Source organism: Brachyistius frenatus, unplaced genomic scaffold (genome assembly GCF_029030835.1).
Source record: "Brachyistius frenatus isolate BFR_SWC_R1_liver_20210118 unplaced genomic scaffold, ASM2903083v1 Contig_20, whole genome shotgun sequence".
NCBI classification, from domain to species: Eukaryota; Metazoa; Chordata; class Actinopteri; family Embiotocidae; genus Brachyistius; species Brachyistius frenatus.
The window spans coordinates 1736946-1750030 of NW_027210619.1; the positions used below are offsets into that span (position 1 = coordinate 1736946).

The window sequence follows — 13085 nt, forward strand, 5'->3', positions numbered from 1 at the left end:
CTGAAAGGAAAACAATTTTCTGATTAAAAAATATGGATTAATTCAACCAACACATCCTCATAAACATGCAATATTAATGAGCGGCTGGGCAGGACAGTTGTCTCAGCCTCTTAAAGCTCTATAAAGATAAGGGTGTGTTCATGTTCACAAACAGCTTGCACATGTTGATATTTTGGAATAGCGAGCCAGAGGGTTTTTTTGTAAACTCAGCTTGTTTTGTTAATGGAAATTCTTTGTTTAACACAGAATTGTTCTTTCTATTTTACTGGAGACTATGATCACATGCATGAGAGGACCATTACCACTAGAAAGATGCAGTTTTATGAGCAAATAAAACTGAAGTAAAAATGGAAGCAGTTAAAGAGCATAAACAGTTTCTAACCCAGACGAGGCAAACTGAAAGAAAGCTGCCAATGTTTACTTTTGTTAGTGAAGCAGCAGACTTAATTTCCACGGGCATCACTGATTCTAAAATATCAATGTTTCTTTTTCTACAAATTATTTTTAGTTTCTTCAAACAAATACACTTTCTTAAAAAGGTAAAGACACAGAATCCGGTCTAATCTGAGATCAATCCCTCTGTAATGTCGCACATTATTTTAGGGTTCCTCGAAAGAACTGTGCACTTTGGTATTACTTATTTGGACAATTGTTTTCTGTTTGACAGAACTGTGCCATTTCAAACCAAGAAAATGTTGCACTAATAATGCATCATTCATTTAAAACCAGAAACTGTATTATTCATGAATGTTATCTTTAACTGTTTGCTGCTCGTAGACAAGTTTGGCAATTTAGTGCGTTCACATGACAAATTAAACACCTCTTCTCCTTTTCATTAGCACCAAATTTGCAAGAAATATATTGAAATCCTTTGGAAAATATTTATAAATTCACTCCCAGATTACCTGTCGAACATATGCTCTAAATTTTTACGTTTACAAGACCTCTACAATCTTTGATCCAACAATAGGCTTAAAGGCTGCTCTATTTTTATTACAGCCTTTGGTCTTGATGACCTGTAGACTTAATCTAGCCTCTTTTGTTTCTCTTACTCAGTTTGAAACAATAGTTAACTGCAGTTTTTAAATCTAAATGTGCTTGTTACAATGTGCAATATTTTTTTTCTGTGTACATTTAAACTCTTCTGTGATGTGTGAATATTATTATTCGCTAATTTAATATTGTATTCTGAATTATTAGTTATTATTCAGCATCTTTTGTAATGTCTTGTTCTGTATTTGATTGCATGTATGTAATCGGTATGCACTTGGCTGAACTGTTTTTTTTAAGGTAATGTAAAATAAATTAAATCTTATCAACAAAAACAAAAAAGAAAAGCGTTCAAATCTTAGTGTAATCCTGCAGATTTATGTATATTTTATTTGTGTCAGATGACTGACCACGGATTTTACACACCCCTCGTTTGCATATGGTGACAGATCTGAACATTACTCAAAAAATGTTCACAGGATAAATATATTTCCAAAGTGTATCCAGACACACGTGGACCGCAGCCTCACCTGTAGTCCTCATTGACCATCAGCGTATTGGCCGCCCAGCCAGGTGAGAAAGGGTTGGGCATTAAGCTGCTGGTGGGCACCACTGTGGGGGCCACAGAGGGCGGTACGGGGGTGAGAGGTGTGATGGACGCCCCGCTGATACCGCTGTCATTCCCCAGGCCTGCGTCAATGCTGGACCGAGCCAGGGAGATGGAGGAGAGGAGGTTGATCACATTCTCAGACAACCTTCGGCAGTTCCGCGTCGAAACCAGGAAAGGTTTACTGCCGGTAAACAGCTCTTCCATTGACGTTAGTGGGCCAGAGACGGACAGCTGCAGTCCAGTAATTGTGTCTGAAATCTGAAGTGGGAGGAAAGAAGAATGAGATGGGAGTTAAGTGGAATGGAAACCACAAAATAGACATGATGATGCACATAAAACCTTGGGAGTGTCAGAGTGACTGTGTTGTGGAGACAGAGAACTGAAGACGTTGGACATCTTGTGCCTCGGTCTAACAATGTCTGGCCCTCAGAGTCTAACACAAGTTTAAGCTGCGGTACTGTATTTATCAAACTTCTAAATGTGAAAGTTTGGACTCTGTAAACTTAATAATAAAAGCATTCTATATCATTTCTTTTAGCTTGAAAATAATAACATGAAAGGGAGAAAAGATCCCTGCTGGCTGCAGTGCAGAGAAAGAGATGAGCTCATAGCTTGTAAATGTCTTTTAAAGCTGTGATCTTATTATCCAATATATAATAACATCACATATTTGAATACACAATTTCCAGGTTTATATATTATATACCTGCATATTATATTCATTTTAGCTCTATAGTGATCACTAATACGAATTTAGACATTTACAATGACACATTTTGCTATATTAATATGAGACAAATGTTTCCACTAGACACACTATACCAAGCACTATCGGTGTATATGTTTACAATTATACTTATTTCCATTTGTTTACCGTTAGAGTATATGAATATGGTGTTCATTTTGTTGTCGATTTTGTTTTGTTTTTGTTCATTTGTTGTCTGCAGGTGTACATGTAAATTTGTCTTATATGATTTCTCTGATTTATCTCTTCTACCATAAGCAGAATTTATTTATTCTCCAATTCGTGTTTCTTTGTTCACCATTTCAGCCAAATCGCCAATTGTCTCTTTCCTATTTATATGTTTTCCGTCTCCATATAAACTGCCCCCTCTAAATGTCACCTATATTCAAAAAGTGAAATTGAGGTCTTTGCTACTTTAAGCCTTTGATTTTGAGATGAAAACAGCAATGATACTAAAGGAGAGACTGGCTTTTGCTCTTATTTCACACTATTTATATGCAAATGTTGCACAAAAATATGGATATTGTATATGGATATTCAAAAAACTTGAAAAAGTATGTATTTATACATACAAAAATACATTAATTGAACAGTGAAATTTCAATCTATTGTTTTATATATATATATATATATATATATATTGTGAAGGGCACAGTATAATAGTATTGCACGTGGTTCTGGTCATATCAAAGTTTAAACACATAATTCCATGATTTTGTTTTTATATTAAAATACATTACATTTCATATCACTGAGTAAATGTAATGACTTCTTTAAAAGTTTAAACAACATGACAGAGAGGGCAAGGTCAATATTTTGGCTATTGGCCAATGGATTCACTGCACTGATCACACTTGTAATAAATCATGTGATCTCTGGATTGAGTAGGTTGTCTCAGTAACTTGTCATATTCTTCACTATCATCAAATTAACCAATTAACTCTTAATTTGGCTCTTAGAGGTTTAATAAAAATGGGCCATGAATATTCTATCTAATGTCCGTGTCTTTTATTGTCTCTTTCCACTTTGTCAAATAGCGCTGCTTGATGAGGGTCAGATTAGAAATCCTGCTCGACTTTTAGTTAGAGATGTTTTAGTTTCTTTGACGTGAATAAAAAAAGAGCTGAAGTGATTCACTTGTGTGTTTATGCTGACACTCATATTTATGTCATCTACATGGCTTCCTAGACCTGAATCCTTAGCAGTCTGACACATAAGCCACAGTTTGACCACAGGGAGCTCGATAAAACAGAAGTCTGTGTCTGATTTTTTTTTTTGGCACTCTGCACAAATCGTGACACTCTCTCCCTCCCTCTCTCTTCCTCTCTCTCCCACACATATACAAACAGCATCAAGCGGAGTAGATATTCTGCATGACATTTTACTTGCGGAGAGCAGCACTCACCAGCAGATCGATAGAAGCTAGCGTATAATTGGCTGTGAGAAGAGACGAGGTCAACTGATACATCCCATCATTAGCCTCGCTGTTGCCATAGAAACCGATGCCTATGGCAACACTGCAAAGGGGAAAAAAAAAGAAACATGAAAACATTGTGGGAGGGTGCATATGTGACACAGTCTAAAGGAGAGAGAGGGGTAGAAGAACAGATAGCAGAGGCATAAATGTAATGTTTAATTCAGTGTGTATGTACATTTTAAATGAATGTGACACAAGGAGATAGAGCTGGCGAGGATGTGATATGTGCGCTCTGGATGAGCGTACCAACAGTGGAGCGCAGGGGAAGGAATAAAAAGATGATGGGAAAAAAGCTGACTCGTAGCACTCAACAGTTAAGCTCCAGCAAAGAAAATATTCAAAACGTTAAACATAGCGACATGTTTACATATTTTTCTGTTATTCAAATATTCAGATTAAGGCTCGGGCCAGATGTTCATCAAATCCCCTCAAACCCAAGAGGAATGGTATGACCCAATCTCCCACAAAGTATGTGACCCAGATTAGAAAGCAGGGGGAAAAAGAGGAATGTGTGCCTGTGTCCGTGTGCGCTTTGCATTTCAAACTGCCGAATGTGAACGCTGTTTAATGCAGCTGCATTTTAAAATGACATACACCCTTTTTTTTTTCTCTCTCGTCAGCTAAGGCCACCATCTAGAGGAAACAGTATCACGTTAAATATTTCCAAGAGGTAAACTGCTGCATTATTTTACAGCATAAGAGCACGGAGAGCTCTTATACTGAGCATCAGACCAGACATTACGATCCATAAGGGGGAGACACGAACCACCTCATCAGCCTACACGCCGTACATGATGACATCATTATGGCAGCTGAAATCAAATCTGCAGTACATTATGTTCTGTGATATAGCGATACAGCCTCAGTGCATATAGACGTGTGGGGAATAGACTGGAATATAATAACAAGCACTGCCGAAGCATTAAATAGCATTATCATTTTCTTACAGCACACAGCTGGGGCTGTAGCTTTAGATTTAAAAGGTCTGATGGGCATCCCAGCTTCCCCTCAGTGATTCGCACTTCCGCTACTCAAGAGTGTGTTGGACAGATGTCAAGCAGCATTTTTTGTGTAATATACAGCAAACACAATGTACTGACATGATGGCTGTATGGTCACCAAGGTTGCGGGGAGCACCGGTGGGTATATCACTGTCATACTGTAGGTGGGCAAACTGAGATCATCCTCTCACACACTTACAATAATGTGGAGGCAGTGAAATCCACACACCATCTAACACACACAGTGCTGTTGTTGGCCTGTCGTTGGGAAACAGCAGCATAACATGACTGTCAGCTGTCATCCAAGCCTGCTTTTCTCTCCAGTGATATAATTGACCATGTGAGCAACTAAAAAACACATGTCAAAGATGAAGGACGCAATGGCTTCTGACTCACACATATTTTAGAAGGAAATAATGTACTTTTTGTTGCGTTTGTCAGACAGCTATGGTTTGTTTTCAGTCTAAGATTTTTCTGAAAACATTAGATGATAGGCTTATGAAAACCACCTATCCATCCATTATCCTGTACTGGGTCACAGGCTAACTATCCCAGCGAAGTTGTCTGGCCATCAACAATTTAAAATCACCAATTAACCTAACACAAATATCTTCCCAGAAGGAAGCCAGAGAAAATTCTCACAGCCAAAAGAAGGATATGAAAACTTCACACAGAAAGGCCACAGCCAATGTTCAGACCCAGAAACTTGCTGTGAGGCAAAACTGCACCTTTGTGCCACTCCCTTATTTAATAAAATATATTTCTAAATCTCAAACCAGCTGCCACTCTTTTTGGTTTGTTTACCCTCCAAGAAAACAAGCTGTGTCTGGTTGTAATATTTCAGATGTGTATGAGTTGTTCTAAACAACTTCTAAACTTCTCAGACGGGTGCATTTCATGGAACAGTTCGCCATTTTGGGTAATTATGCTTTCATGTAGAGAGGCTCTCCGTAACACACACTAATATCTATGAAGCTACAGCCAGCAGCCATTTAGTTTAGCTTAGCATAAAGACCGGAAACAGAAGGAAACAGCTAGCCTGTCTCAGAGGTCCTGGTGAAATAATTTAATTACTTTTGACTTATTTGTGTTACTTATGTGTCAGCTGTTAGCTGTAGGTTTACATTTGCTGTACAGAAATGAGGGTGATTTCAATCTTTTCCTCTAACCCTCTGCAAGAAAGCAATTAAAGATTTTGCCAAAAAATTTAACTATTTCAGTCTGAAAAAGGAAATACGAAATTTCAAAAAAAAAATAAATAAATAAGATGAGAGAAATCCAAACAGATGAAGGCAAATTTGTGTTGCAGAACCCTTCAGATTCATCGCGTGACCCTTTGGAGGGGCCCGACCCTCAGACTGGAAACCATAACATTAAACTACCTCACTGTATATAAAGTAAAATGCTGCTTAAACATTGACACCTTAATATTAACAATCGAAACATTAGTGCTGGAAGAAGAGCTAAGATCGTCTCCTCTAAAGTACCAAAGTACCATTACATTAACAGTCCAATAAAAGTGCATTCAAAATTTTACATCAAAAGTAATACTCCCACTTTAGTTTACTTGTAGTGGAGTATTTTTACTTCAGTAAACGATCTGAAGACTTCTTCCAGTGCTGCTAAAAGGCGATGTGTGTATGAAATATAATGACATCTGAATTCTCCTTCTCACCAACACAGCGTGACAGCTGCCACCGCCACCCACGTGACACAGCAGATGCCCCGCCCCTTCTTTCCGCTGTAACCGTGACCTGTGCTGCCATCTTCATCCTCCTCCTCCTCCTCTGATCCCTCGCTCCGGTCACCACGGTGACAGCAGCAGTAATGTATGAGAAAGGAGAGAACCACCAAGAGGGAGATAACAAGAGCGATGGCTGATAAACTGGACAAAACCAGCAGAGTCTGAAAAAGGGAGGAGAAAAGGGGGGTAAAAAAAGAGCAGTTGCGTCAGTGGATGTAAAAAATGGCACTTTAATTCCATCTTTACAAGTGCAGAAGAGCAATTTGAGAGGGTGAAATACCAACTAATCCTATTAAATTCCATAGCTTGTCACACTGTCTCGCCCCCATTAACAGCAGGAGATGGTGATTAAAAAGGTGTGAGAATATGAATTATGTGCTTCAAAGGAAAAATCAAGCTTATATATCTATCTATATATATATATATATAGATAGATATATATTGCATGCACAGTACATGCGAACATACATTAGTAAAGATGGAAAAGGAACATGTTTAAGTCATTTAAAAAGTAGGTGATTCTTGAACATCCTTACTTATTATAAAGGCTTTAGTTCTCGAATCCCCGATCTACATACAGTGTTGGACTTTAATGCCATTAAGCTATATCAGACTTTGCTGTTGATCAGACTTTATGTCATAAAGTCAACATTACTGAAATGCATTTTGCTCCGACACATATCTACAGTATTATTCTTCATCCATCTGCCCGTCTGTCACTCCCCATTCCTCCACCTTCTCTCCATCTCACCTCCTGTTCCCCGAAGCCCCTCCCCATCGCTACACTCCACCCATCCCTCTTTCCCCTCCGTCGCTCCCACTCTTTTTCTCTCCCCCACTCTCCCCTCTTTTTCTTTCTATCCACACCACTGAATCTCTATTAATAATCTGTGACCTACTTAAATACATTCAGTGCCACTCTCTCTCGCTCTTGCTCCCACTCTCAGTTTGGCTTTCCTCTCTCTGCCCAGTTTTCTCTTCAGCAACCTCCTCGCATTACTCATTGCCTCTCTCATTCTCTCTCTCTCTGAGTACTTTCAGTCTCTTTTGTCTTTCTGTTCTGCAGGATAATTTGCGTCCCCCTCCCCTCCTCTTCCTCTTTGTACCGCAGAGAAGTCACAAACACTGTGAGACATGGCTTGTTGGAGGAGAGGGATGAATACTTGCATTTTACCGCAGAAACAGAACCACGCAGACAACAGCGACTGTGGAAACCTGCTCGAGGACTCACGCCATGTTGAATCTCATACACTACCTGACAACAAATTGCATAGATTACACTAGCTCCAATTTACACAGATCAGAAGAGCAGTACAGCATCTAAAGCAAGGTGAAGAAATGAGAAACGAGCAGATAGGAGCGAAGTTATTGCAGGGGTCTAGTGCAATCTCCTCGGCAGTAATTAGGGCCAATAAATAGGCATGAAAACGTGTTTTAAAGTAAATGTCATCATCAGAGCTCTGCAGGTTGCTGTAACATTCAGCGATTTACGGAGCAATTTATAGATTCATGTAGCACAAATTGCCCATCATGCAGTTACTTTGTTAGAGTAGAATACTCCTCTACATCTATTACTGCAAATGGAGCCACAGGACTGTAATCATTATGCAATGGGACAGCTACTGTACAGCATGTGGTTACAGTGGCTATGAGCAGTTGTGGCAGGTGTCCATTACCTGCTGGTACTCCCAGCTGTCAGGGACAAAGATGTTGTCCCTCATCTGCATGGTGAGGTCCAGCCGGGGGAGGGCGTGACACACTCTCACCCATATTGAAGGGGCATAGCTGGGTACCGTTGTCATGGCAGCCATTTTCTACTGCCACAGGTCCCCTCCTCCACCCTGCAGGAGGGAAGCAAGAGGGGTCAGAGTAACCAGGATGTGAGGTAAGAACAGAGGAGAGGAAACAGGGCAAGGAACGGTGAATGTCTTCCTGAGCACACGGCACAGACAGGTCACAGAGCTGTGTAGCTACTTTGTCTGACCAACACTGGTTCAATTTCTAATCGGCAATCACCTGCAGAAAGGTACAAAACCATCTCTGAAGACTGTAACTCAGTGCACACATCTCACTCACAATGGAGGCCCAAATGCATTGATGGGTTTGGTTCTTTGCATGAAGATAGACAGCAGAGTGTTTAAGATTAACATACAAGCCTGGAAAATAACACTAACTTGCATTGGTTGCAACATCAGCTTTATCTCTGCAAGTCTTTAGGTTGACACTTTTGAGACAAATCAGAAAAATATCCTCTTATATTGTGCATGTGATGTGTTTAGATGATAGATAATGTGTTGATTTATCAATGAGTTGAAGTAAGTCTGACAATGGAACAAAAATATTACATATTTTCTGTTTTTAGCTTTTTTTAAATTAAGATCTTCCGATTTTACTGTGTTTTATATCATCTTAAATTGAATTTATTTGTGACGTTTGGTCAGACGAAACCAAATATTTGAGGATGAAACTTTGAACTCTGGCAACGTGTTTCACAGTTTTAGGATATTTCTTAAATGAAATGGTCATTCAGTTCAGGTGAGCTGCCTTGAACCCACAGAGATTACATTATTATATAAGACATACTGCTCTCTAAACCTTATGAAAGGGGGAATATGAAATAAAGGATCTGCATGGATTGTATAGGGGCTATACAGTGAAGGCTCTTTGGTAGGGTCTTCCTGGGAGAGTATATACAGAGAGAGATCTATAAGATACCATGAAGGCCATGAAAGAAAAAAGGATGAATTTGACCATCATCACCCACTGTTTAGTGTTCAGAATATCTTAATAAAGCCGGCTGAGGCGAGGGGAGAAAGTAGGGTAAATACAAAGGGCAAATCCGGTTAGCCAAAATACACACTGGAATCCTCATTACAATGACAGAGCAGAGGGGGAACAGAGGGCAAGACGGAAGCTTGTAGGCTTCTGATACCGGCTGCCCAGATTAAGAGACCATCAGAGCTTTACTGTTTAAGAAAGGGGCGTTTTAAGACTGCTCAAAAGAGGAGAGAACACAGAGAACCATTCACAACAACAGTACTGATGCTTAAATATAAGCATAAAAGAGTTATACAGCTCAGCTCAATGCTGATATCACAGACAGATACCATTTTGCATTAACAGGACTCAATCAGATTCTGAATTGATGGCCTGTGTTGAATTTTATTGCCTTCTTAAAGCAACTGATTTGTTCAGTAAATAATCAGCACAATGTTCGACTTCATCTCCTCTGACTCACCACACAGTGACTCTGATGCTGACAGCCCACTGCACATAATTGCATTGAACAATGTGGACAATAAAAAAAAGTTTAGATTTTGCCAAGTCACATTAAAAGCCAAAACAATTTCACTATTCAGATTTGGGGGCGGTTACGGCCCAGAACAAGTTAACAGCTCGCCCACAGGCCAGACAGGGCTGCTCTAAGCCCATTACAATAAGCCTGTTCACCTTAATGGTTCCAGCAGCCCCAACTGTCACAAATCAAATCACTGCCAACACTCCATTTCCTTTATTAAAATTGTGCTAAACATAATGGTCCACGCGCTGTGAGAGCTACATCCATCCACCCCACATCAGCGGCGTAAACAGACTGTGCTCTGGTGTTACATTTCTGACATGATCATTTATCTCAAGTACATTTATTGAATGAGATGTAATTTAGGAGCTGAGATACATATATCAGAGTTTGAGGGTTAAAGCTTTTTGAGAGGCACAATAAACAAGCAGGGGGATCATTTATAGTCAAAGGAGAGCCAGTCTACCTGTTGAGACTAGCACCAGTAATAAAGTAGGCCAATATAGAAAAGCAATTCCTCTGATGGACAACAGGAGTGTACTGACTGTGATTTTCACTATAAGCAAATAAGAGGTCACACAAACCCAGTTATTAAACAAATAATGATAAACGTATATGAATTCTTAGCATAAAAGCAGGATTTCTGTCTTACTGTCTGATCAATTCTTCAAGTCAAGATGTTTGATCTGAGAGAAACACAGTTATTACAGACGTCAGGTTTACGTTCAGGTGGATTCTCCTTCAACCCAAAAAGTGGAGGCTACCTAATGAGGTGCTGATGGGAGTGAGGGGGGGGGTTCACAGTCCCAGAGCAGCAGTTACTCAGCAGTTGTCACAGATACGAAGCCTCAAGTTGACGTGATGTCTCCTGCCAGCTTGTTATCATGCCCGTTGCCATTGCGTAACTGAAAGCAAATAAATGGGATTTTGAGCTCAGTCGGTGGAGAGGAGAGAAGAAAAGGGAGAGACAAGGAGAGAGACGGGAGCAAACCACCGACTCTCACCAAACCATGAGCTCTGAGAGACAAAAAAAAAAACACAAAGCAGGAGACTAAATTTGTTGTGTTCTGACTGCATGGAGGTCAGGAAACACCGAGAATGAAGTCAGTTGCATGATGTGAGACTCCATGATGTCTGAATGTAAAGAAAAGGGCCATTTTGTGAGGCAGCTAATGAGACTGAAGCTGAAGCGTCTTCTGTCAGCTGAATTTAGGATCATCTTTAGCACAGGAGAATCCTCTCCACCTTTTCTTCTTTTATGAGACTACATCTCTCTGAAGAAGAAGATATAAATAATGCAGTTCTTTTGCCTCTGAAATTATGCACATTTGCCTCATAAATTCTGTTATGATTCACATTCGTGCCCGAGTCTAACAGCTCCTTAACATCAACCATAAAGACCACAATTTATGAGACAGCATCACATCCTCATGACACCCTATATCAGCAAGGAGAAATGAATCAACATCTTAGCAAAGGTTTATAAATTACCTTAATCTACCACATTAAGGCTGCAAGATATTCTCAATTAAAATTAAATTGTCTCTTTACATTCATCCGCAAAATTCCATGTTCACTTCCAGCAATGACCCTTCAAAGTGAGTGCAGCTGACCGAAGATAAGTGAGTGCATCTCATAGTCAGTGCAAATTAACGCTTTGATGTGTGCAAAGAGTCCTGCATGACATGAAGTTGAGGGGGACAAAATGTGTCCTACACTGCAGACCTAATTGACAAACCTACACAAAATATTCATTATTCTGCAGGTTAAACAACAGTCCAAAAGCATTTAAAAAAAAAAAAAAATTAAAAAAAAAATCTTAGTTCATATAATAATTGGGTGGGGAAAAAAAACACTAGATGCAAATCAAACTATTACAGCATCATCCACTTAATTTCTTATTCTAAAAATGTCAGAGGAAGACAACATCTGTTAGGTGTGATAGTTAAAACGCTATCTATGAATCCTTTTTACAGCATAATGGTTTCATCCATTGAGCACATTTTCCAAGAAAAGCATGGAATACACTGTGATTTGGTGCATATTCATAGTGTGTAATATTTTTCACTTGATTGATAATTAATCTTTGCAAACACATCAGCAATTAAACCCTAATCGACAAGAGAGGGATGAGTCTCTTACCTCTTTCGGCTGTGTCGGGAGGTTTCTCTCTCCTTCTGTGTCTTCTCTCTGCCGGTGTCCGTGAAATATTTACCCACTCAGAGAGGTATACTGCCAGCCATCAACGCCTGATGCTCTTGAAAAAACATCATCCTGAAAAAAATGGCTTGGAGACATGCCGAAAATGTGTCAAAATGGAAAAAAAAATAAGGGAGAGGGAAATAAGCCAGTAATTCTTGTAGTTTTTGAAATACCAAATGGGCAATAATTGTCTGGTTGTCTGGTGACAGTGGAGAGGTGCTTGTGTTGATGGATAGGAGAGGAGCTCTCAGTGAGCGCGAGTGAGTGAGAGAGGAGGAGAGTGAGCGAGAGAGGGATTAAGATTGAGGAGACACCCCTAAGGGACTCTTTATCATTGCATAGTTTAACACCCAAGCGACTTCACAACAGTGCACTGACACGATATTGCCCAAAGATAATTAATCTGTTAACGCGGATTAGCGGGGTCTAACCCCTCACTCACTGCGTACCAGAGGCACACTCCTGATGTCGACCCCCACCAACATCCCCGCGCACTCCCATCAACCGGACCAATCTCTGCCTAGACTACCAGACTGAACCCTGACCAGATTACTGAGAGAAAGAGTAAAAACATCAAACCTGCCAGCCAACTGTGTGCGCTAAATAATGGTAAAAATAAGATTTTAAAAATCCACTCACATGTTGGATGCAAAATAGTGAACTCCTGCTTATGAGAGCGTGATGAGAGCTAACGAGAGGTAATAGAGATGCACAGAGAATTAGAGGCGAATGAGCACACAGGGATGAATATGGGGAGAGGGAGAGGCAGAGACAGGCAGCATGAAACACTGAGGAGGAGAAGAAAAAAAAAAAAAAAAAAGTGGGTTCCCAGGGAGTGATGCTGAGAGAAAGAGGAGGGAGGGAGAGAGATGGAGTGAACAATGAACAGAGAGGGGCAAAGCAGCGTGCGATGGATTTGTAGGCAAAACCAGTTTTCAGTGGAGGCTGCATGACAGCATCAACACTGATTCAGTGGTGAGGAGGCGGCGGCGGGCATGTAACGACATGACAGAAGTGA

At 40.1% G+C, this 13085-nt stretch overlaps 1 protein-coding gene across 6 annotated transcripts in view; it reads right to left on the reverse strand.

The window, feature by feature from the left end:
* The window catches only part of ttyh1 (tweety family member 1), a 98004-nt gene that overhangs the window by 9498 nt on the left and 75421 nt on the right, over positions 1–13085 (reverse strand). Inside the window, exons 1-6 of one of the 6 annotated variants that reach the window (XM_069695825.1) lie at positions 12707–13068; positions 12008–12139; positions 8244–8408; positions 6499–6728; positions 3751–3862; positions 1521–1858 (exon numbers count right to left, since the gene is read on the reverse strand). In XM_069695825.1, the coding sequence (XP_069551926.1) occupies positions 1521–1858; positions 3751–3862; positions 6499–6728; positions 8244–8378 (815 nt within the window). In that variant the 5' untranslated portion in view covers positions 8379–8408; positions 12008–12139; positions 12707–13068. The other 5 variants (XM_069695824.1, XM_069695822.1, XM_069695823.1 and 2 more) reach the window with 5 other exon arrangements.